General features: G+C 38.1%; 1 protein-coding gene across 5 annotated transcripts in view; it reads left to right on the top strand.

The window, feature by feature from the left end:
* The window catches only part of PDE11A (phosphodiesterase 11A), a 169,905-nt gene that overhangs the window by 23,030 nt on the left and 123,592 nt on the right, over window positions 1-23,283 (top strand). For all 5 annotated transcript variants that reach the window (XR_005556245.1, XM_039339355.1, XM_039339353.1 and 2 more), the window contains exon 2: window positions 6,492-6,650. Coding sequence is in view for 4 of the 5 variants with exons in the window: in XM_039339355.1 (XP_039195289.1) it covers window positions 6,492-6,650 (159 nt within the window). In the remaining variant the exon portion in view is untranslated. The remainder of the gene's footprint in view (window positions 1-6,491; window positions 6,651-23,283) is intronic.

Raw genomic sequence — 23,283 nt, 5'->3', positions numbered from 1 at the left:
CTCCAAACCCTAAGTAAAGAAGTTCTTAAGATATGAGATTTAAAAGCCCAATCCATTTTTTTATTAAATATTAAATAGGCATGCCACCCAAAAAGTAGATTCCATCCCTCTAGGTGAAGTATATCAGAGTTTGTCAAATTTACCCAGTCACTAACTAATGTTAAAACCACCGCATCATAATATAATTTCAAATTCGGCACCTTGAGTCCTCCCCTCTCACGGAAATCTTGCATAATTTTAAACTTAACCCTTGGCTTTTTCCCTGCCCAAATAAATTTATTAAGGCCTTTCTGCCACTCAGTTAAATTGATCTCATTCTTCAAAATCGGTATCATTTGGAACAAAAAGAGAAACTTGGGTAGAATATTCATTTTTATCACTGCAATTCTTCCCATAAGGGATAATTGCAACTTTTCCCAATTCTTCAAATCTCTCTGTACCCTAACCCACAACCTTTCATAATTATTTTTAAATAATTTTGCATTAGAAACAGATAACATCACCCCCAAATATTTTACCTTATTAACAATTTCAAAACCCGTCAAATTAACCAAAGTCTGCTTCTCCCGACTAGTCATATTTTTAGGTAGAATTTTAGTCTTATTAACATTAATCTTAAAACCCGAAACCAAACCATAATTATGAATCAACTGTAATAATTTTACTACAGAATAAGTAGGTTGCGACAAAGTGATGACCAAGTCATCCGCAAAAGCTCTTAACTTATACTCTTTTTTATTAACTTCTATTCCTTTAATTTCCTGCGACTCACGAATTTTGATCAACAATATTTCCAGTGTTAAGACAAACAGCAACGGTGATAGTGGGCAACCCTGTCTAGTGCCTTTCTCTATTGTAAAAACCTCTGACAAACCTCCATTAACGATAAGTTGTGCCGTTTGTTTTTGATATATTACCATAAGAGCTTGCAATATCTTTTCACCAAAATTCATCTCTTCCATTACTCTTAACATAAAATGCCAATTCAATTGATCAAAGGCTTTTTCGGCATCTAAAAATATCAGCTCTGCAGGAACTTGGTTATTTTTATCTAAATATTCTAATAAATTAATAATTTGTCTGACATTATTTTTCATATACCTTCCAGTTATGAACCCAGATTGATCTTTATGCACAAGGTGATGCACAACCCTCATAAGCCTATTTACTAAAATTTTTACAAATATCTTATAATCCACATTTAAGCCCTGCTTATTTAACTTATATGCAGAGCACATCATGAGAAAGGCAGGGCTAGATGAATCAAAAGTTGGAATTAAGATTGCCGGGAGAAATATCAACAATCTAAGATATGCAGATGATACCACTCTAATGGCAGGAAGTGAAGAGGAACTAAAGAGCCTCTTGATGCAGGTGAAGAAGGAGAGTGCAAAAGTTGGCTTGAAACTCAACATTAAGAAAACCAAAATCATGGCATCCGGCCTTCTCAATTCCTGGCAAATAGATGGGGAAGAAATGAAGGTAATGACAGATTTTATTTTCCTGGGCTCCAAGATCACCTCAGATGGGGACTGCAGCCAAGAAATTAAAAGACGCTTGCTCCTGGGGAGGAAAGCTATGGCAAATCTAGACAGCATTCTAAAAAGCAGAGACATCACCGTGCCAACAAATGTGCGTATAATCAAGGCCATGGTTTTCCCAGTTGCAATGTATGGATGTGAAAGTTGGACCATAATGAGAAGGAAGGACTCACTGGAGAAGGGCCTAATGCTGGGAAAGATTGAGGGCAATAGAAGAAGGGGACGACGGAGAATGAGGTGGCTGGATGGAGTCACTGAAGCAAATGGTTTGAACTTAAATGGACTCCAGAAGATGGTAGAGGACAGGAAGACCTGGAGGAACATTGTCCATGGGGTCGCAATGGGTCAGACACGACTTCGCAATTAACAACAACAAACTTTGATCAGTCACTGAATGAATGGACATAAGCCATAAGAGCTACTTATACATAAACAAAGAGGTAATAATGGTTGAGAGAAAGGAGAAGGCTGAGAAAATTATAGTTGAAAAGAGTTGATAAGGGAAGTGGAAAGTTAATTAACAGAAGGGAATATGTGAATTGGTAGAGACATGGTAGCAAGAATGGTTTGCTTCAGAAAGGAATAAAGAGGTATAGTAAGTGGTGATTTAGCTATATTTCTTATTCTTTTTCATATCATTCTAATTTCTTTGTTATTACAGTATTTCTCTTTTGTGCTTTTTATAGTATTTCTTACCCCAAAATAGAATACCGGTCATAAGAATAGTGTGCATATATGTACTCCTAATCTTTTAGTATAATGTTAAATTTGAGATTCTGAAAATACATATGGCCACTTTTACAAAAGGTAATGTGGATATGGCCGGTTAGAAAACATTTATTAACCAGAATGGTTGCTTTCTAACATTGCCTCTTGTCCTCCAAAACCCCATTCAGTTGTGGTTTCTTCAGTGACTCCAGATTAAACAAACCCATTTACCATTTATCAGATTAAATATCTCCCAGGATTGTTGAGGATAAAGATAAGTGCAATATACATTATTTAGAAAGAAATAAGTATACAAATTAAATAAAAACCAACAAACCCACATTCGATTGAAAGGATTTTCTTTATTTTTCAGGGAGCTTTTATTTAAATCCTTCACATGCCTCATGCTTAGCTTAATTTGTTTTATGATAAATTATTTTCTTCTATGTTGTTTTTAATATGCTAAGCCAATCCTTATTTCATAACTATATTATTAATGAAAATATGAATATAAGTTACTGTACATTGTTTCTCTTCTATATTAGATGGCGTATTTAATACAATTAAGATAAATTAATTAAAGTGCTGCCATCCTTTGCAAATTAGGATACACAATGTTACCGGCCTAAGTAATAAAATCTCTTTGGAAACATGGAAAGTAAATGAAGTCTCTATAATTGTCGTTAGACTAGTTTTATCATATTTTTAAATATCGTATTTATGATTTAATGGAAACTATTATTCTCTCTACAAAAGTATGCATTTTGTTGATAATTATTTTCTAAAAAGTTTATCAACATGTATGATCAGCACGATTATTGTCATTATTAATGAGCCTGTAAAATTTGTATGGAATGAGTTATCAACAATATCAAAAGATAAGTAATTAATTGAACATAATGCACCTAGCTAGCTAGCTATAAAAGATCAGTTCCATAAAACACATTTCAGTTCCTAATTTATTAAACATAAATATTTATTTTCTTAAAACTAAAACTAATGCATCATTTCTGTCTTGCAGAAATACTACAGATTTAAGACTTCATAGCTGATACTGAAAACATAGTATATATTATTTTAAAGTTGCTTTATTTTCATGCTTTCTCATGGCGAGTCTTCAAGGCTTCACCCAGTGAAGTAAGTAAGCAGTAATCTTCCTCAAATAGATAAAAACACATTTGGGCAAAGAACATGCAGTGCAGTCTTAGCTTCACTGCCAAGCTACGGCTAAACAGATTTTCCTCAATTATTTCTCTAATATAGAGTCTTTACTTTCAAAAAAAGTTTAGGCATAGAAACCAATGCTGTGGTTTGTACACCTAAAATTACTCATCCTTTAAAAGATCCTCAGCGTCTGCTTGAGCAAATTTTTGGCACTGGATTTATTATCAATGCGGAGTTAAGCTCCTAAGAACAATATGCGGGTATGGGTTAAGGATGCCTTGTCTTGGTTGGTCAATGCCATGTGAGAAACATGGATTGAAAGCATGCCAAATGTTCTGTAGGTGTTTTCATTCAACTTAAATGAAATGTTGGCGGTATTTCCCCTGCTGAGCTCCATGCTGATTCATGACTTAGTAGAATTTTGATAATATAGTAGTTAAATTTTTTTGCAAATATGAAAAAGAAAAAGAGATTAAGGAATAGCCCAAGTGATAATATGTCTTTGAAACTGTAAATGTTTCCAAGACAACCCAAAATTGACAAGTACATGAAAATGTAGTACATTGGACTCCCTTTAAATGGCTAACAAGTATGCTGTTTTTAGAGTTAAATTTGCTCCTAATCAGTAAGGCGACTACTCTGATAAGGCTACACTGAATACAACTGCATTCCAGACAGAAATTATTGCAGGCGTTGTCAAATTTGGATATTAATGTGGATGATTCACATTCTTTTTATGTGATTATGGAATCCTTATGCCCTACTGAAATGAAGCAAAAAAAAAAAAAAAAGACGGTTGGCTATCCTAAGTCCATTCTGATATATCTGATACTCTCAGGTTAGACAAATGGAAACACTGGTTCCACAAATTGCACTAAAGCTTAAATGAGGCCTTGATAGCATCAAAGTATCTGTGTCAATATATGAATAAACAGTTCACTACCTCCCCTTGATAGGAACAGACATGTTTTTCTTGGTCTATTTCAGGGATGTCAAGCTGCTGGCCCATCGGCCGGTTTCATCATACTGAAGCCGTACCCACCCCATTGCCGGCAATGCAAAAAGAGTCGTGATACATTACGACAGGTCACGTGACGTGGCGAGTTTGACACCCATGGTCTATGTTTACAAAGGTTGTCCTCAGAAAAGGAAATTTAGTCCAAGCATCTTCTAGAGCTATGTCATTTGAAGGAAATGGTCCTTTTAGTTTAAAAGAACAATACTATACTAGATAAGGAATATCTGCACATAGTATACCACATAGGTTTGGATATTTTATTTAATTTTTATGGCTTGCTAAATCATGCTCCTGTATGCTGGGAAATTCCTTGTCAGCTGCCGCTTGATTATTTTGCCTCCTCTCAGCAGAATAAACAAAATAAGTTCTTTCCAAATGGAGAAAAATTGTTCCTAAATGGAGAGTTGCTAACACTACTAAACAAAAGATATTATGCAGTTATTGCAATGTGCTCTCCTTAATGGATTTCAATCACAAGGAAAAAGGATGAAATAAGTAGTGGAAAAACACAGGAGGATTAAAAATGGAAAACATCATTTGGAGCATTGCATTAAATTCCATTAATGAGTCAGTGGGTCTGCACATAAAAGCCTTGTCTAGAAGCACTCTTTCTTACAGGAACTATTAAGAAGATTTCTTCAATTACAAAAGAGTGATTGGTAGATGTGCTGAAAGCTTGCTGCTAAAAGATCTTTCACTGGTTTTAAGCATAATAGGTAGTCCTTGTTTACTGATCATAACTGAGACGGGCAACTTGTTTGTTAAGTGCAATAGTCACTAAGTGAAACTGTGTTTATGATCTTCCTTCAACTTTCCTTTGCTTTACAGACCTGCAAAGGTTACAGGTGCAAGGAGTGATTAACAAAAGTGACTTTTTCATCATCGTTGTAACTGTGAATGGTCACTATATAAGGCAGTTGCTAAGCAAGGACTACCTATATTCAGAACATTTCAGTAGAAAATAGTATGTTCTAATACTGGTATGAATAAAGGAATGTATAGATAATAAAGGTAAATGCAGTTATTAGGACCATTGATCAACTAGTTGAAAAACTTCTGAGATTTCCAAGGACGCAAAAGATTTATTGTAATGTCTTTATGAAAGAATTCTGTTGACTATTGTCTATCAAATGCAAGTTCTACTTATAAAATCAAGGTTCACCTCTTTTTCCTATCCGTGCAGTATAACAGACTAGAATCCATTCATTTGGGGGCAAGTGATGAATGCAGTTTTTACTAGGCTCTGTTTCAGTAACAGAAGCTGTTTGCTTGTGCCTATGCAAGAATTGTTTTTTTAATAGCTGACCACTCCTCAATCATTATTTGAAAAAAAAAAAAACTTGAGTCTGATCTTGCATAAGCACAATACCTCTCTGCTACTTGTTAAATCAGTCCAATTTATGTGTGCCTAAAAAAAAAAGATGTGGCTGCTTTAAGATCTTGACTCAAAAGCTATGTGTCCAAGCATTCATGTCTTCTTTTTTAGATTTGCACAGAAACCTGGAAAAAAAAAATCAGCCTTCTTTAGTGGTGCCTTACATAATTAGCCAATATAGAGTGAAAACCACAGGGATTTCCAATAGTTATGCTTATTGCTAGTCAGGGCAAGAAACATAATCTTGAAAACAGTAAATTTCCTTTATTTATAGTGAGTCATTTAAGATGGAATCTCTTTGTAGGATGTTTTCCTGTATTTCTTATATCTGGGCTCTGTTGTCTCTTCTCACATAATCTGAATTCCTCCTTCCCATAGTTTCTCACAAGAAAATAGCATTTACTTAAAATCATTTTGTATGTGTATATAGTTATCTGTAGCGCAACTTTGTTATTTATTAGTGTATTTATTTATTCATTTGTTTAACACCCCACCATTCCTCTGGGAACTCAGGGTAGCAAACCACTTCTTCAGTCATTCCCCATAACAATATCCTTGCATTGTATTAACAATACCCTTGTATTGTATATTGTATAGATTGAGTTGAGAGAGATTGAATATAGAGTAGAACATATTAAAAGCATATAAGTATTAATCTTAATATTTTCCTTCTCCATTTTGTTAGGACCACCGCTTTAATGACAAGATTGACAAACTGACAGGATACAAGACCAAGTCATTGCTCTGCATGCCTATAAGAAACAGCGAGGGCGAAATCACTGGAGTTGCACAAGTGATAAATAAAACTCCTGGAGGTATTCCTTTTACTGATGATGATGAAAAAGTAAGATTTTCTGCCCTTTTTGTTTGATAATATGGAAAAGATCTCGTACGTAGATCTCTTCTCTCAAATATGTATGCAGAGATGTATCTCTTTATGTATAGAAAAGTATTATTTTTCTATAGGATATTAATAGGCATTGCATTATTTAATTTGAATTTTGTTGGAAACCTGATCATTCTCCCAGATCCTGGGATAAGATGGCTGGTTTAATCACTTCAGTTTTTTGGTTTAGGTATTTTTTTACTGTTATGGATTGATTTTCTGGTTAGTCTTATCTTTCTTCCTTGATTCTTACTTTATTTCATTTTATTTCCTTGTAAACTACCCAAAGTTATTGTGTAGACAGACAGCCTTAGAATTGGAATATTAAATTATAATTAAATTATTTAATAGTCAGCCGTTAAGTCACTTATTTGTTGAAATTGTTCTATTTATTAACTATTACAAATTCTTTATATACATAGATCAGGTATGAATGATTATAATAAAATATGGTCACTCTTTATTGAACACATTGTGTAAAATTTTAGATACCTCTTTAAGAGGCCCTCCATTATTTACTTTTTTCTTTTTCTGACCTGTTTATTTAAATAAAGACAGCATTTACAAACAGTCACCCAATAAGCTGTTCTTCTAGAGATATCTAAATTAGCCAACAACCAACATATCTCTTGACCCATTACCTCCCAAATGGTAAACCAGAGCAAGAGAAAACCATTATCTGGGTGAAGATAGCGGTGGGCAACAGCAGCCACAGGTTAAGTAGTTACTTTTTATATTACATTTTTAAAATTTAAATTCACAATTCTGGAGCAATTTTCAGTGGAATTTCGGAGCGTATACCCAGGTGCATCTAGATCAGTGGACTTCAAAGGTTCCAAGCTATCTGTCCTGGATATATCCAACACTTGATCCAGGAAATGTTATTAGAAAAGAGAAATGGTGTAGGGTTTCCTGCCTGAGCAGGGGATTGGACTAGATGACCTCCAAGGTCCCTTCCAACTTTACTACTATTATTATTATAGAAATGAAAACAGATGCACATAGAGAAATGAATCAGAAATGGAAATCTGGAGATATTTCAATTTTTAATGGTATATTTTGGATAGGATAGGAATTTAATTTCTTAATGAATATCTTAATTAATATCAATAACCAGATCCCACTGAAAGTATGCATATATTTATGATGAATGAAAACTTTTCCTGATATCGTTGTTCTGTTCTGTTTCTTTGCCCCCTTGAAATGAAAGCTTAATTTGGAAACAAACCAGTGAAATTTGGATATACTAATTTTTTTGCACATGTTTCATTCTTCCTTTGTTTAGAGCAATTAAGACATGGTTGTAGTAAGAACATTACAATCATAAACATTTTTTAAAATTAAAAATATATAATATAGCAACAAAATGTACACATTTAGGCCCTATAAAAAACTTCTTAATAACAAATATTCAGCAGTATTGGGTGAAGAGTTACTTAATGTTATTATGTTCTGAGCTAGCTGCTGAAAAGTAGGGAGGGGATATTGATTTTCCATTTTTAGCATGCCACAATAATTTGTAGTGTAATTATAACAATCTCAGATTGTAGTGCAGTCAGGTGTCCTCATTTTATCATTACCCATAATCTCTTCGCTCAAATTTTCAGTGATGCTGTTGGATGAAATTATTAAGATTTTTCTTTTCAAATTCTATCGTGATATTTTCAAGAGCTTCCAGGAATAAATAAAGATTTGAGCATGGTTATTTTTATGGCTTCCTATCATTGTGGAGGTCCAGCAGTGGAGATCATGCTGATGCATAAAAGAAAAGCTGCAGTGGTAGTCTGAGGGATACTTTTAAAGTAATGTGTTTTGCAATTATGTGCTTTAAAAGTGGAATTAATCAATTGGTGAAAAGCTATGGAGTTACTAAGCATAAACTTCACACATTTTTACAACAGAAAGTCAGCGCTACCCTGGGTTATAAAAATTGGAGAATTGTTTGTTCTCTGTGTATGAACTGGCTCTTTATCAACATAATGAAAAGATTGATTAATATTATTTCATGTGGCTAAGCTTTAATGCATTCTTTAAAATGGAGTTTTTTATATACGAGTTTGGTCTTTATTTTTCCCTTTTGCTTATTTTTATTTTGTTTTAGATTTCCTATCTTTTAGAAGACTGACGCTATGTACACCTGTTCAAGAGGCGCATAGTGGGTAGGAAACTTAGGATGCTGGCTTATCAAATTTTCTGTAGTGAGAATCAAAGTCTTATAAACATTTGTGCTCTTTTTCATATAAATCAGGAAAAGGAGAATGAACATGTTGAATAGAGAGAACATGTTTCTGTGTATTGGATGAATCAGTGCAGTTGCTTCATGCCAGAAATATCAACTCCCTGTGGTTATATTCTAATGCCAATACAGATTGCAATTAGAATAATTATATGTCGATATGTAGCTATGCTAATCTGATCTCCGCATAGTTTGCCCCAGCTTTAGAGCCCTTGTAAGCTAGAATTGGCTTACAAATCGTATCAAAAAGTTTTAGGACTTCTACTGGTGACCCCCTCTTTTTCAGGTCTCTTCTCAAAGTTAGATGGACAGCATATAAATTATACTAAATAAATAAATAAAATATATCCTTTGTGACTAGCTCATGATGTCCTCCTGACATAAATATGAATACTATCACATGAATGCTATCTTTATTCCTGTCCAGATGTTATCACTAGGTCCCATTCATTTTAGGGGTAGAAATGCTAGGCTTATCAAATTTAGTGATTCTTCTTTCTGTCATCCAAGTTAAACCATTGTTAGCTTTGTCACACATCTGCAAATGCCTCATCAGTTATACCTAAGATTTTCAGACCTTCGAGCTCATAAACGTCCTTCTGTAGTAATCCAGGAAAGCAGTTTCCATCCTCATTCTGTCCAATTTCTGTATTTTTCTAATGAATCCCAATAAAACCCTTCAGATGCTGGCTAACATTTGACAGGCAATTTAGGAGGGGGAAAATGGAATAATCAGAATAACATCTCAAGGAGTAAATTCTTTGGACATGACATCAAAGAAAGATTTAACGTATGGCAAGATAGCATTGTAAAATGGAGGAGGAGGAAGATACTGTGTCTTGAGTTAAACCAGATTTTCTGCTATGTGGACAGAATGAGCAAGCAATAAAATTGATATAAAATCTATTATGTACAAATTTGTTCTGGTGGCACAATAAAGTTGTCTCCAAAAAGTGAGAGTCAGTTTGGTCCAGTGGGTTAGGCACTAGACTAGAAAGTGGGAGACCATGAGTTCTAGTCCTGTCTTAGCCATGGAAGTCAGCTGGATGACTTTGGGCCAGTCACTCTCTTTCTAGCCCAGCCCACCTGACAGGATTGTTGTTGTTGTAGGAATATAAGAGGCGGAAAGTGGGTTGGATATGTTGGCTGCCTTGAGTTATTTATAAAAATAATGGCAGGATACAAATAAATAAAAGTTCAGTGAATATTGATAGTACTGGAAACATAACAAATTGTAAAAAACAATCCTATTATATATTACCAGTGTTGATCTTTACTTCTAGAAAATGATTGATACAAATGAAAAAAGCGTTGTAAAGAACTTTGATCCTTAACTAATATAAGTGGAGAGAATAAACTTCAGTCTTAGATGTTGCTGATGCTGATTATGTCAGCAATTATATGGTATTTTGAAGATTAAATTCCTGTTTAGGAACTAACATCTCTTTCAAAAGGAAATAGGAAATTTAGTGATGAGCTCTAGAACACACATACTGTAGATCGCTATATTTTCTCTGTGGGAATGGCTTATGAGTTGTGGTGTAACAGCACAAAGTTTACCATGTTACTCCAAAGAAAAACTGTCTGAAACTATGCCTACTTGTCCCACCAGGAATAGTTTATGGTTTAGCTGATACCTGAAAAGAATTTTTACAAAATGCTAGAATAAATGTCTCTGTTTGCTTCAGTTTTCAACATTTACAAAATGGGTATATCAAGAATGTTGCCTTACCATGTGTGTTGCTTAGCTAAATGGCTCTACCTGGCTGGTCTCTGGGATCAGCAGCTAAGCAGGACTGAATTGGGATAGAATTTAGAGCAGGGATCTTCAAACTTGGCCCTTTTATGACTTGTGGACTTCAATTCCCATGCTGGCTGAGGAATTCTGGGAGTTGAAGTCCACAAGTCATAAAAGGGCCAGGTTTGAAGACCCCTGATTTAGAGGGAGTCTGCCAGAGAATCCCAAAACTGTAGGCTGGGTTGGGAAGCTGAAAAAAAATCATTTAAAAAGAGAGTGGAAAGGCATTACTGTTGCTATGGTAAGAAAGTCTTGTCTATGAAATTATCAGGAATTGGGTTCAGGACAGGGTCCCTACTTTTTACAACAAATGTTTAGGCAAAGATGCTTCTGGTTTTCCCTTTCTTGAGGGAAAAATTAAGGCTTTCAAAAAAAAATTATGATTTGTTCTGATCACTGGGTTTTTTTTAAAGATCTATAATGTTTTTTATTCACTTTTAACATGTTTCTTAATAGGCAAGGAAGAAGAATAAAAGATAACATCCAAGAATAATTTCATTTTTTGAATTTGTTTTCCTAAATTAATATGACAATATTTGTTTAAAACTCCTGCAGGGTTCACCTAATTCTAATTCCAGTAATTGAGATTGTTCTTTTAGATTGGGAACAATAATTGGTTAGTCATTTGTCAAAAGTAGCCTAATACCAAGATGCTGATTCCTTTATATCAGGGGTGTCAAACTGCCGGCCCCTGGGCCAGTTTCATCATACTGGAGCCGCGCCCACCCCATTGCCGGCAATGGTGAAAAAGCTCTGATACGTCACGCAACATCATGTGACGTCGCGAGTTTGACATGCCTGCTTTATATCCTTCCTATTAAGAAAAATTTAAGATAGAGTCATTTAAGCAAAGACAGATGGCAACCTATTTGTAATTCAATCTCTACTGTATAGTGCCTTCTTATTATAGAAGCTACTGTCTCTGCCAATTGACTGCAAGGCTTTGGTTATGTTGACTGATCTTGATTATAGAATTATTTTTTTTATTTAAAAGTTTTATAAATTTATTACAATATAAACCCCCTCACCCCTTCCCCCCTCCCCCACTTCCCAGAGCTGATTACAGGATAAAAAATAAAATAAACAAACATAATCTAACTAACATTAATCAACTATACTATCAATCAAAACCATAACACACTTTAACTCCTTCTCCCAACAAATATTAACAAATTAAGTCAAAAATAATAAAATAATTAAAACTAATAATAATTATCTAGAATCTATTCAAAAGCAAGATAATACTTTTCAATCTCATATTTCTTCTGAATATAATCAATCCATCTTCTCCAAACCATAATATATTTTTCTTGTGAGTGATCCTTCAAATAGGCGGAGATTTTTGCCATGTCTGCTAAATTAGACACTTTAAGTATCCATTCTTCCAAAGTAGGCAATAAGTTTTTCTTCCAATATTGCCCCACCAATAATCTTGCAGCTGTTATAAGGTTCAACATCAAATTAATTTCTTTAACATCAAAATCTACAATAATACCCAACAAAAACAATTGCGGAGTAAACTTTATCTTTCTCTTAAAAATCTTTTGAATATTCCACCAAATCTTAACCCAAAAAGCTTTAATATCTCTACAAGTCCACCAAATATGAAAATAAGTTGCATCTAAATTTCCACATCTCCAACATTTGGCTGTAAATTCGGGTACATGCAAGACAACTTTTGGGGATCTAAATGCCATCTATAAAACATTTTATAAAAATTTTCTCTTAAATTCTGCGCCTGAGTAAATTTTACATTTCTAACTCAAATTGTGTCCCATGTATCCAATAAAATCGGCTCTTGAATATTTTGCGTCCATTTAATCATACAGTCTTTAACTAATTCTGTTTCAGAATCCAATTCTATTAAAACATTATACATTCTTTTTATATGAGTTCGACCTTGATCTTTAATCTGTTTTACCAAATTCACATCCTCTAAGGTGATACCAACCTTTTGATCTAAACTCCACCTCACTAACAATTGATTATAATGAAACCAAGAGTGTACAATATTTTCTTGCTTCAACTCAATCAATTACTTTAATTGCCAATCTTGCCCAACCAAACTAAGTAATTCCTTATAAGAAATCTTATCCAAATTCACTCCCCTGGATACTCCCTCTATCAGGTGTCCAGGAATCCCCCAAATTGGAATTTTATAATTTAACCTATAATAATATTTCTTCCAGACATGGAACAAGGCACTTCTCAAAATATGGGTTTTAAAAACCTGATCAACTTTTTTATCATAAATTAAATAAGCGTGCCATCCATATAATAGATCCCATCCCTCAAGAGAAAGAATATTTTTATTTGTTAAGTTGAGCTAATCGCTAACCAAAGTTAAAGCCGCCGCATCATAATACAATTTTAAATTAGGCGCTTTAAGTCCTCCTCTTTCCCATATATCTTGTATAATCTTGAATTTAACTCTTGGCTTTTTCCCTGCCCAAATGAACTTATTAATCCCTTTCTGCCATTCCTCCAAATTAACATCTTTCTTCAAAATTGGTATCATTTGAAACAAGAAAAAAAACTTTGGAAGTATATTCATTTTAACTGCTGAAATTCTCCCCAACAAAGATAATTGTAGTTTTTTCCAATCATTTAAGTCCTTTTGCACTTTTGCCCATAGTATCTCATAATTATTTTTATACAATTTAACATTAGAAGCTGTGATATATACTCCTAAATATTTAACCTTTCTCACTATTTCAAAACCTGTTAGTTTAATCAAAACATCCTTTTCCTTCATAGACATATTTTTCGATAATATTTTAGTCTTATTATTATTTACCTTAAAACCAGAAACCTTCACATACTGAATTAAAATTTTTACCAAATCCCTAACCGAGTCTGTCAGTTGAGATAATGTCACAATTAAATCATCAGCAAAAACTCTCAACCTATAATCATTCTTGTTTATTTTTATTCCCTTTATTCTAGGTGACTCCCAAATTTTAATAAGTAAAATCTCCATTGTTAAAACAAATAACAATGGGGATAAAGAACATCTCTGTCTTGTACCCTTTTCAATTTTAAATGCTTCTGTTAAACCCCCATTAACTATGATTTGTGCAGATTGTTGTTGATAAATTGCTTTAAGGGCAACTAAAAATTTATCCCCAAAATTCATTTCCTCTACTACTTTAAATAAAAATTGCCAATCTAATTGATCAAAAGCTTTTTCAGCATCTAAAAAAATCAACGCCGCAGGGATTTGATTGTTCTTATCCAAATACTCAATTAAGTTAACAATTTGTCTAACATTATATTTCATATATCTTCCAGATATAAATCCAGATTGGTCACTATGAACCAATTGTTTCAAAACTTGCATCAATCTATTTGCCAATATTTTTGAAAAAATTTTATAATCTGTATTCAAAAGAGATATAGGCCTATAATTTTTGGGCTGAGTCAAATCTTGATCCTCCTTCGGAATCAATGATATAAAAGCCCTTCTCCATGATGGAGGTACCTCTGCTCCCAATAAAATATTATTAAAAAGTTCCTTCAATGGTTCTATCATTTCTTCAGATAACATTTTATAATAAATTGCTGTTAATCCATCTGTACCTGGAGCCTTACCAACTTTCAATTGTTTAATAGCTCAAATAATCTCATCCGAAGTAATTAAACCATTAATCTCATCTTTTTGATCAGTAGTAAGTTTAGGAAAATGTGATTCCTGTAAATACTTTTCTATGTCTGAGACTTGTATATTTTCTCTAGCATATAACTTTGGGTAAAAATCTAAAAAACTCTTTTTAATCAAATTTTGTTGGTAAACTTCTTTACCTTTATAATTTATTTTTTCTATAATCCTTGATTTCTGTTTCTTTCGTAGCTGGTAAGCCAACCACCTACCAGATTTGTTTGCATTGCAAAATGTATTATGTTGCATATACCTCAAATTAATTGCAATCTGATCAACTATCAACATATTAAATTGCTCCTTAAGCAAACTAATAGAAGCCTTTAAGTTTTTATCCAATGGATTTAATGTCAGAACCTTTTCCTTAGCCTTAATCTCTATTTCCAACTCTTTACGTTTCTGCATCTGTTTACGTCTATGCATATTATTCATATAAATCAAAACCCCTCTCATATATGCTTTACTGGCGTCCCATACCATTGGCATCAAAGTACCCTTATGCATATTCAAAGGAAAAAATTCCTTTAAATAATCTCTACTTTTCTGTAAATTCCCTTCATGTCTAAATAAATTTTCATTCAATCTCCAAGTCCTTCTATTCCCATCTTCAATAGATAACTCCATCCATACAGGACTATGGTCTGATAATATTCTTGGGAATATCTTGGCATTCTTCACCCTAGAAAAGAGATTATTAATAATTAAGAAAAAGTCAATTCTGGAGTACGACTGATGCCTGTCCGAAAAGAAGGCAAAGTCTTTCTCCAGCAGGATGGCTGTAGAATCCAATGGTCGGGTTCTATGACAGCCTTCCTGCCCGGCAGACTGGGTAAAAACTTTGGCCACACCCTTCCCTTGGGCGTGACCCCAGTTTTGACTCAGTCTCGAAGCCCGTTAGCAGCTAGAAATTCAGCTCCTGACAAAGGATTTCTATATTTAGGCCTAATAACCCCTTCTCTCTCTGCCAAATTGTCATCCTAATCAGGAAACTCACAGTGAGTTGTATTTCCTCTCAGCTGTGGCTCGGGGCTCCGAGCGGCCGACAGATCGCCGTTCCTTGAGGGCGTCGCTCCGAGGAGTGGTGAGAGTATCAAAAAAAAAGAGGAAAAGGTAGTACGAGAAGCTGCGGAAGCCTTTGGGAGCACTCGCTGAACCTTCGTGGTCTCGATCAGCTGGGGCGCGCGAAACTCTGAGTCCCCAGAGTCCGTTAGAGCTGCAGAGCTCCCGACGGCTAGATAGAGAGGCGGAAAATCACCAGTAAACAGGAGAGGATTCCCCTCTATACGGTATCCCCGTTTAGCCCCAGGCTCGCTAGAGTTGTTTGGGGAAGCCGTGGCGCTCCTGGAGGGCACAAAACAAAGACCCGTGCCCTTTTAAGGCAATTCGCAATTTACCTCAGCCGCAGAAAGACTGTTGGGGCGAAAATCGCCATTTTGAACCTCGTGGTTCATCCTTAACAGTTTAGTTGGAAGGCGTGGCCTTCAGCCTAGACTCCATTTTGGGGGTAATACTTGTAGCCTCCATCTTAGGTGGGTCACTCACTCGGAGGTATTACCAACAGCTTATACAGTTTCAATAAATAAATAAATAAAATAAAAATAAAACAATAATAGAAAGGAGAGAGAGAGAGGTAGCAAAAAAGAGTGAAGGTTAGATTATGCTTGCACCCTGTGGTCTGTTTTAACAGCCACATATAGGGGAATAAATATTCTAATAATCCTGGGCCATCTCCATGGGCCTTGGTGAAGGAGAGGGAGGAAAGATTTGAACTCTGCACTGTTCCATTAGGGTGACCTTTAGTCACTGCCCCACAGGATCCTTCCTCCCAAAGGAACCTGTCTGTCCGGCCATTGTTCTTTCTGTGCAGAATAAGCCTTGCAGGCTTCATTCATCTGCAACCGATCTGCGTACAATTATTCCCCACCCAAGGTATTGCCTACTCGGGATACCTGGTCACAATGGCAGACAATGTCTTGCATTCAGCTATGCAGGGCCCCCAATTGCCCCCCCCCCACAACAACAAAAACGCAGATCCTCTGAATCTGAGGTGGGGGGGGAGAAGAAAGCCAAGACAAAGCACCTTACTCAAAGGGGCCCATCCAAAACAGCTGAGCGAGAGGCCTCGAGGAGACATTTGGCTCTAGAAAGACAGTTTGCCAGGGCCCAGAAAACCAGTTCCAATGGGACAAGCATGGTTTCCCCTGCCCCATTGGTGGCCCCTATTACAGAACCTCCCCCCCAGGAGGTTCTCAGAACTTGGCCTCCTCTGGGGGAAACCGAACAGTTGGATTCCTCCCACTCCTCTTCACCTGCCTCCTCACCAGACCATACTCCCATTGCGGCGGCGCCCACGGATAAAGCCCAGGAGGACATATGGTCTGCCCAATTTCAGGCATTCATGCAGGATGCCTTTTCCCAATTTATGGCTTGTAAGGGCCAAGTAGCCTTTCAACCATCCCATAGGGGACGAAACAAGGCTCCGGCTACAAACATTTCTGAAACTTCCTCTCAAATAGGAGAGGGAGAATTACTAGACCTAGACATGTCTGATATGCCCCTCTTGGAGGATGAGGGAACCACTCCTGAGCGGGCAACAAGCTCTGGCCTCTTTGATCCAGCTCTTCTGAAATCACTTTTGATAAAGGCAGTCTCTACGGTCAATTTGACCTCAGTTCAGGAGGAAAATCCTTCTACTAGAAAGGAGGCAAACCCTCTCTTTGCCAAGAAAGTTCCACAGGACAAGTACATCCCTTGTCCTGAGGTTTTCCGCACCACGGTAGAGGAGCAATGGGTTTCCCTAGCAACACCACCAGCACCTAACAGTGTGGAAAGGAAACTATTCAATGTTTCTCCTTCCTTTTCGGGCATGTTAGATGTCCCTGCAATAGATAGTCCCTTGATCTCATTATTCTCTACTTCTGCGATTCCAGGGGAGATGGCGGAGGCCTTGAAACCAGAGGAAAAGAAATTTGAGCACTCCCTCCGTCGTTCCCACATGGCCGCAGCCTGGGCGGCCAAGGCGGCAACATCATCATTCTTCGCCAGGGCGTGTATCATGTGGCTGCGCGAGCTACAAACCACTGTACCTCCAGATCAGGTCAGAGCTCACCAAACTTTGGCCAAGATACTGGCGGCATCACAATTTATGGCGGACGCCTCACTTCACACAACCAAGTATGCGGCAAGATCGATTGCAGCCACAGTAGCCTCTCGCAGATTACTGTGGCTCAAAAATTGGAAGACAGATCTGAAGGCCAAGTGGTGTCTTTCGACGTCCAAGTACAGTGGGTCATTTTTGTTTGGATCCATTCTGGATCCACATGTAAGCGAGAGTAGGGACAAAAGGAAAATTCTAGTCCATCCATCAAAGAAATTAGACAGGAGAGGCAATCAGGCATTCCGGAGGCAAAGTTTCTGCCCAGGCAATTCCTGGGACTGGGCACAGCCCTTTCGATCAGGGCAATCCTGGGACTGGTCTAGAGGCTCATGATCCTTCTATTCAAGACAGGATCATTCCCAGGATCGCCCAAACAGGGGAGCCAGAGGCCAGTTTCAGTCCAGGCGTCCCTTTAGAGGATCGGGAGGCCGACCCTTTAAACGCGCCAAGTGACGCCAGACAGGACACTCCCATAGGAGGTTGGTTAGGGAATTTCATCGAGGTCTGGGAGCAGACCACTACCGACGCCTGGGTCTTGGAGACAATCAGGCATGGCCTGACCTTGGACTTTTGTTCTCCCCCACCAAACCGATTCATTAGATGTCCCATCTCCAAAAAGGCACACAAGGCAAGGCTGATAACCTTGGCCATAGCACACCTCTTGTCAATTCAGGCCATAGAAAGGGTACCAAAGGAAGAGGAAGGAAGAGGATTTTATTCCATCCTCTTTGTGATACCAAAGCCATCAGGAGGGTGGAGAGGAATATTGGACCTAAAGGGCCTGAATTATTACGTAAATTACAGGAGGTTCAAAATGCAGTCCCTGAAATCCATCCTAACCAGTGTCAGGAAGGGCGACCTCCTGTCCTCAATAGATCTCACGGAGGCATACCTGCATATTCCCATCCACCCCAAATACCGAAGATTTCTCAGATTTACCTACGCACACCGGCATTATCAATACAGGGCACTACCCTTCGGTCTATCCTCAGCCCCAAGGGTATTTACCAAAATCCTAGCAGTAATAGCGGCCCACCTCAGGCTGATGCCGGTGTGTGTACACTTTTATCTGGACGACATATTGATTCAATCCAGCTCACAGGAGCAAGCAAAATTAGACCTCCAGACCACAATCCGCGCTCTACAAGAACATGGATTCTCAGTCAATGTAGAAAAGAGCCATCTCACTCCCTCAAGGAAGCTACAGCACCTAGGAACGGTGATAGACTCCTCCCAGTGCAGGGTATATCTTTCCCAGGAGCGTCGAAGCAGCATCTCCAAGCTGGCTCATCAAATTCAGAAAGACAGGAGAGTACCTTTGATACAGCTCTCGAGACTCCTGGGAAAGATGATATCTTGCATGGGCATTGTCCCATGGGCAAGACTCCACTCAAGTGAGTTGCAGTGGTTCCTCCTCCCCTATCAGAGGAGGAGCCTCAGTACCTCCAGCAGGAGGGTCTTGGTACCAGAATATGTACTGAAATCACTGAATTGGTGGATATCCCCCATGATGCTCAAGGGGAGTATATTCAGGGAACCGAACCGGATCACGCTCACGACAGACGCGAGCCTATTCGGATGGGGAGCACATCTGGGAACTCAGATAGCGCAGGGCCAGTGGAATCAGGAGGACCTCACTCACAATATCAATTGGCTGGAGCTTCGGGCCATTCACCTGGCTCTACGTCAATTCTCCCCCATAGTAACGAGAAGCTCTGTTCGAGGAGATCTCCCGGAGGTTTGGACAATCGCATCTGGACCTATTTGCCACTCCCAAGAACACTCAACTCCCCGGGTTCTTCTCCAGATTCCCGACCCCAAACGGGCGCTCTCAGGTGTCGGTGGCCGGCGCAACTTCTGTACGCCTTTCCACCGCTGCCATTAATACCGGCAACCATACGCAAGTTGATCCTGGAAGGTGCAGAAGTAATCTTGATTGCTCCACATTGGCCACGGCGCCCGTGGTTTGCCGACCTCGTGGATCTTTCAATATCACCCCCATGGAGGGTTCCCCCGGACCGAGTAATGCTCAGTCAGGGCAAACTTTTACATCCAGATCCTCAGTGGCTACAACTAGCCGCTTGGCATTTGAGTGGCAAAGTTTAGCCAAACAATCCTATTCCTCAGGGGTGATATCGATCATACAAGCATCAAGACGACCTTCGACAAACAGGATCTACGATGCAACATGGAAAGGTTTTTGCAGGTGGTGCGTCCTACTTCACCTAGATCCAACCTCAGTATCTATTCCCAATATTCTAGATTACCTATTGGAAGGACTTAATAAGGGCCTATCAGTCAACACTATTCGTAGACAGGTATCGGCCCTCTCAACTGTACTTTCCTGTGACAACCTCTCTGGCGCAACATCCAGCGATTAGCGCCTTTTTGAAGGGTGCGCCAATAATAAACCTCCTGTTATACACAGGTACCCGTCATGGAACTTGCCCAAAGTTTTTCAAGCCTTGACATCAGCTCCATTTGAGCCTCTTGACTCATGTTCTCTTTATCACCTATCGTTAAAGGTAGCCTTTCTAGTGGCTATTACTTCAGCGAGAAGAATCTTGGAACTAGCAGCACTGTCAGCGAGGAAGGATCTTTGCACCTTCTTCAAGGACAAGGTCGTTCTTAGACCAGACCCTGCATTTATTCCGAAGGTAAACAGCATCTTCCACAGATCTCAGGAACTGATTCTTCCTGATTTCTGCCCAAAACCCAGACATAGACTAGAACAGAGATGGCACAAGCTGGATGTACGTAGAGCGTTGTGTTTCTACGTAAAGCGCACTTCGTCCTTCCGTAAGACGGAAGCATTATTTGTTTCCTTCCAACCATCAACTATGGGAAAGAAGGTGTCATCTTTTACCATAGGTAGGTGGATCAGAGCCTGTATAGCCCAAGCCTACGTCTCGCAGGCACTACCAGTGCCCCCACACGTGACTGCCCATTCAACACGCAGCGCAGCCACATTGGCTGCGTGGTCCACACAAGCATCGGTGGAAGAGATTTGCAAGGCCGCAACTTGGTCTTCTCCCTCCGTATTCATTAAGCATTACTGTTTAGACTCCTTTGCCGCAGCGGATGCTGCCTTTGGTAGAAGAGTGCTACAGCAAGTTGTATCTGCTCAGGATTCAGTGGCCTAGACACTCCCTCCCAGGGGGACATGAGGGCTTTGGTATGTCCCAACCATTGGACTCTACAGACATCCTGCTGGAGAAGGGGCGTTGTCTTACCTGAACGCCTTTTCTCAGCAGGATGATGTAGAGTCCAAGCCCCCCCAGGTATTAGGTCTAGGCAGGCACTGGACAAGGAGCTACCGTATCGAATCCAACAAACAGTTCTCGCCTAAGTCAAAACTGGGGTCACGCCCAAGGGAAGGGTGTGGCCAAAGTTTTTACCCAGTCTGCCGGGCAGGAAGGTTGTCATAGAACCCGACCATTGGACTCTACATCATCCTGCTGAGAAAAGGCGTTCAGGTAAGGCAACGCCCCCTTTCTTCAATATTCCGTTCACACCAAATGTCTCTGAATTCCAAATCATCTTTCAAATCAAAAAAGGCTTTAGGTAGTTTTGAATGATAAGGATATTTAGAAGAACCCTTCTTATCTTTAATTGAATCTAAAACACCATTCCAATCTCCCATCATAATTACTGATTTATAATCCAATTGAATTATTTTCTGATGTATCATGTTATAAAAATATTTTTGTTGCTGATTAGGAGCATATAGTCCAATGACAAGACTTCTCTTGCCATTTAATAATAAATCAATAATAACATATCTTCCTTGTGGATCAGAATCAATTAACTTTGGTAGTAAATCTTTCCTCACATAAATAACTACTCCTGCTTTTTTCTGCAGAGCAGAGGCTGTAAAATGTACTCCCAGCCGGGAGTTAACCAAATATTTTTCATCCTTTAAAGCAATATGAGTCTCTTGCAAACATATGACATCATTCTTATATTGTTTCAAATAGTAAAATACTTTCTTTCTTTTCTGTGGTGAATTCAATCCATTAACATTCCATGTCAGGAACTTTGTCATACTTCATGGCTTGAAGCCTTTGGAACACTGTATCAAAATCCGCAGTTGATGACCTCTTCGGTCTTGCTCCTCCCACTGGCTCAGAAGTAACTGCCTGTGTTGTAACTCCAGCATCAAACTTTTGTTGTTGTTTTTCTCTACGTTTATGAGCTGCACGAGTCATTCTCTGTTCCCTTGGATCTTCTCTCATCTCCAAACACTGTTGCATTGATTCAACCAACAACTCTTTTCCTGTTGGTGACTTTGCTCCTGCAGCCGGCTGTTCTTCATTTCTTCTAGATCTTGGAGATGGTGGCGCACCTGCTTTCAAAACAGAAATGTAAAAATCTCTTGCTTTTAAAATTGTATTTAGTCTATAACGTGTTCCAAGATAATTCACCACTATGCCTACAGGTACATCCCATCTAAATTGAATCTGACGCTTCTTAAGCTCCTCAGCCAAAAAGGCAAAGTCCTTTCTTCTTCTCAGAATTTTTGAGGGTATTTCCTTTAAAATTATTACGTCTTGAGCTGCAATTTGAAATCTTTGTTTGTAAAAAACCTGTATAATTTCATTACGAAGTGATCTTCTAGAAAAATAGATAACCACATCTCTTGGTAGATTTCTCTGCTTTGCAATCCATGAATTAACTCTAAAAAAAATTTCAATATCTCTCAGCATTTCTTCAATTCCACATCCCAAAATGGCTGCTAATTCTGCTGCAATCTCTTCTTTCAAGTCTTCTTTCTCATTCTCCTTCAGCCCTCTTATTCTCAAAGCAAACTCCATATCTCTGTATTGTGACATTATAATTTCATTCTGTGCTACATCCACATTATTTTCAATTCTTTCCACTCTTCCTTCTAAACTTTCAACATTTCCAACCACCTCATCCACCCTGTCATCCAGCCTTTCTACAGGGGCTGCAAGCCCCTGAAGAGCCAGCAGAATATCTTCCCTCATCTGTTGATTTTTCTGTTCCAGAAGCTCTGCTGTCTCAAACCTGATCTTTTGTATAGCTTTCTCCAAAGAATCCTGAATCACAGTCTGTATATCTTTAAGTGTGAGTGCTGGAGGTGGGGGGGGAGGTGGTGGAGTCTTAGGCTTAGTTTGTTGTATAGTCTGTGTTACTGGAGAGGAAATTGCAGCTTTAGGCAAAGAAGAAATTCCAGGGCGTTTTGAAGCCATTTTTTTTTAAAAAAAAGAGATGAAGAAAAGGAAAAAAGCCACTTCGTATAGTAGAATAAAATAAAGGGGTAATAAAGACAATTCCCCCAAAAAAGTAAAAAAAAGAAACTCTTTAAAAAAGCAAAGTCTATTAAATTGTTGAAACTTTGTTACCCAGTAAAAGTGAAAGTCTTCAAACAAAGAAACAAAATTCCTCTGCCATTTTCTTTCACTCCAATCACAAAAATAGTAGCTGAGGAAGACAATATTTCTTCATGAGTTAAAGTTGAAATTCAACCCTGTTCTGTTCTTCCTGAACAGTTCCGTCTGCTTTAAAATTTACTTACAGTTCTTCTTATGTAGCAGATGTGGAAGCAGTGTCTAGCTTCGTTCTCCTTCGGAGAACAAAGGCGTCTTGGGATGCGGAGTTGATCCAGACTCCGAAGGAGCTCTCACCCTTTGTCTCCCAGAAAATAATCTCTGGGAGACAAGAGGAGCTCAACTTCTATCTGGAGAGAAGCTCACTTTCTTCCCTTTGCCCGGGAAGAAA

The sequence above is a fragment of the Crotalus tigris genome, unplaced genomic scaffold (genome assembly GCF_016545835.1).
Source record: "Crotalus tigris isolate CLP2741 ecotype Arizona unplaced genomic scaffold, ASM1654583v1 scf7180000017733.2605024, whole genome shotgun sequence".
In the NCBI taxonomy this organism is placed as follows: Eukaryota; Metazoa; Chordata; class Lepidosauria; order Squamata; family Viperidae; genus Crotalus; species Crotalus tigris.
The sequence above is the reverse complement of the archived record's forward strand: the minus strand, read 5'-3'. Positions and strand labels throughout refer to the sequence as shown.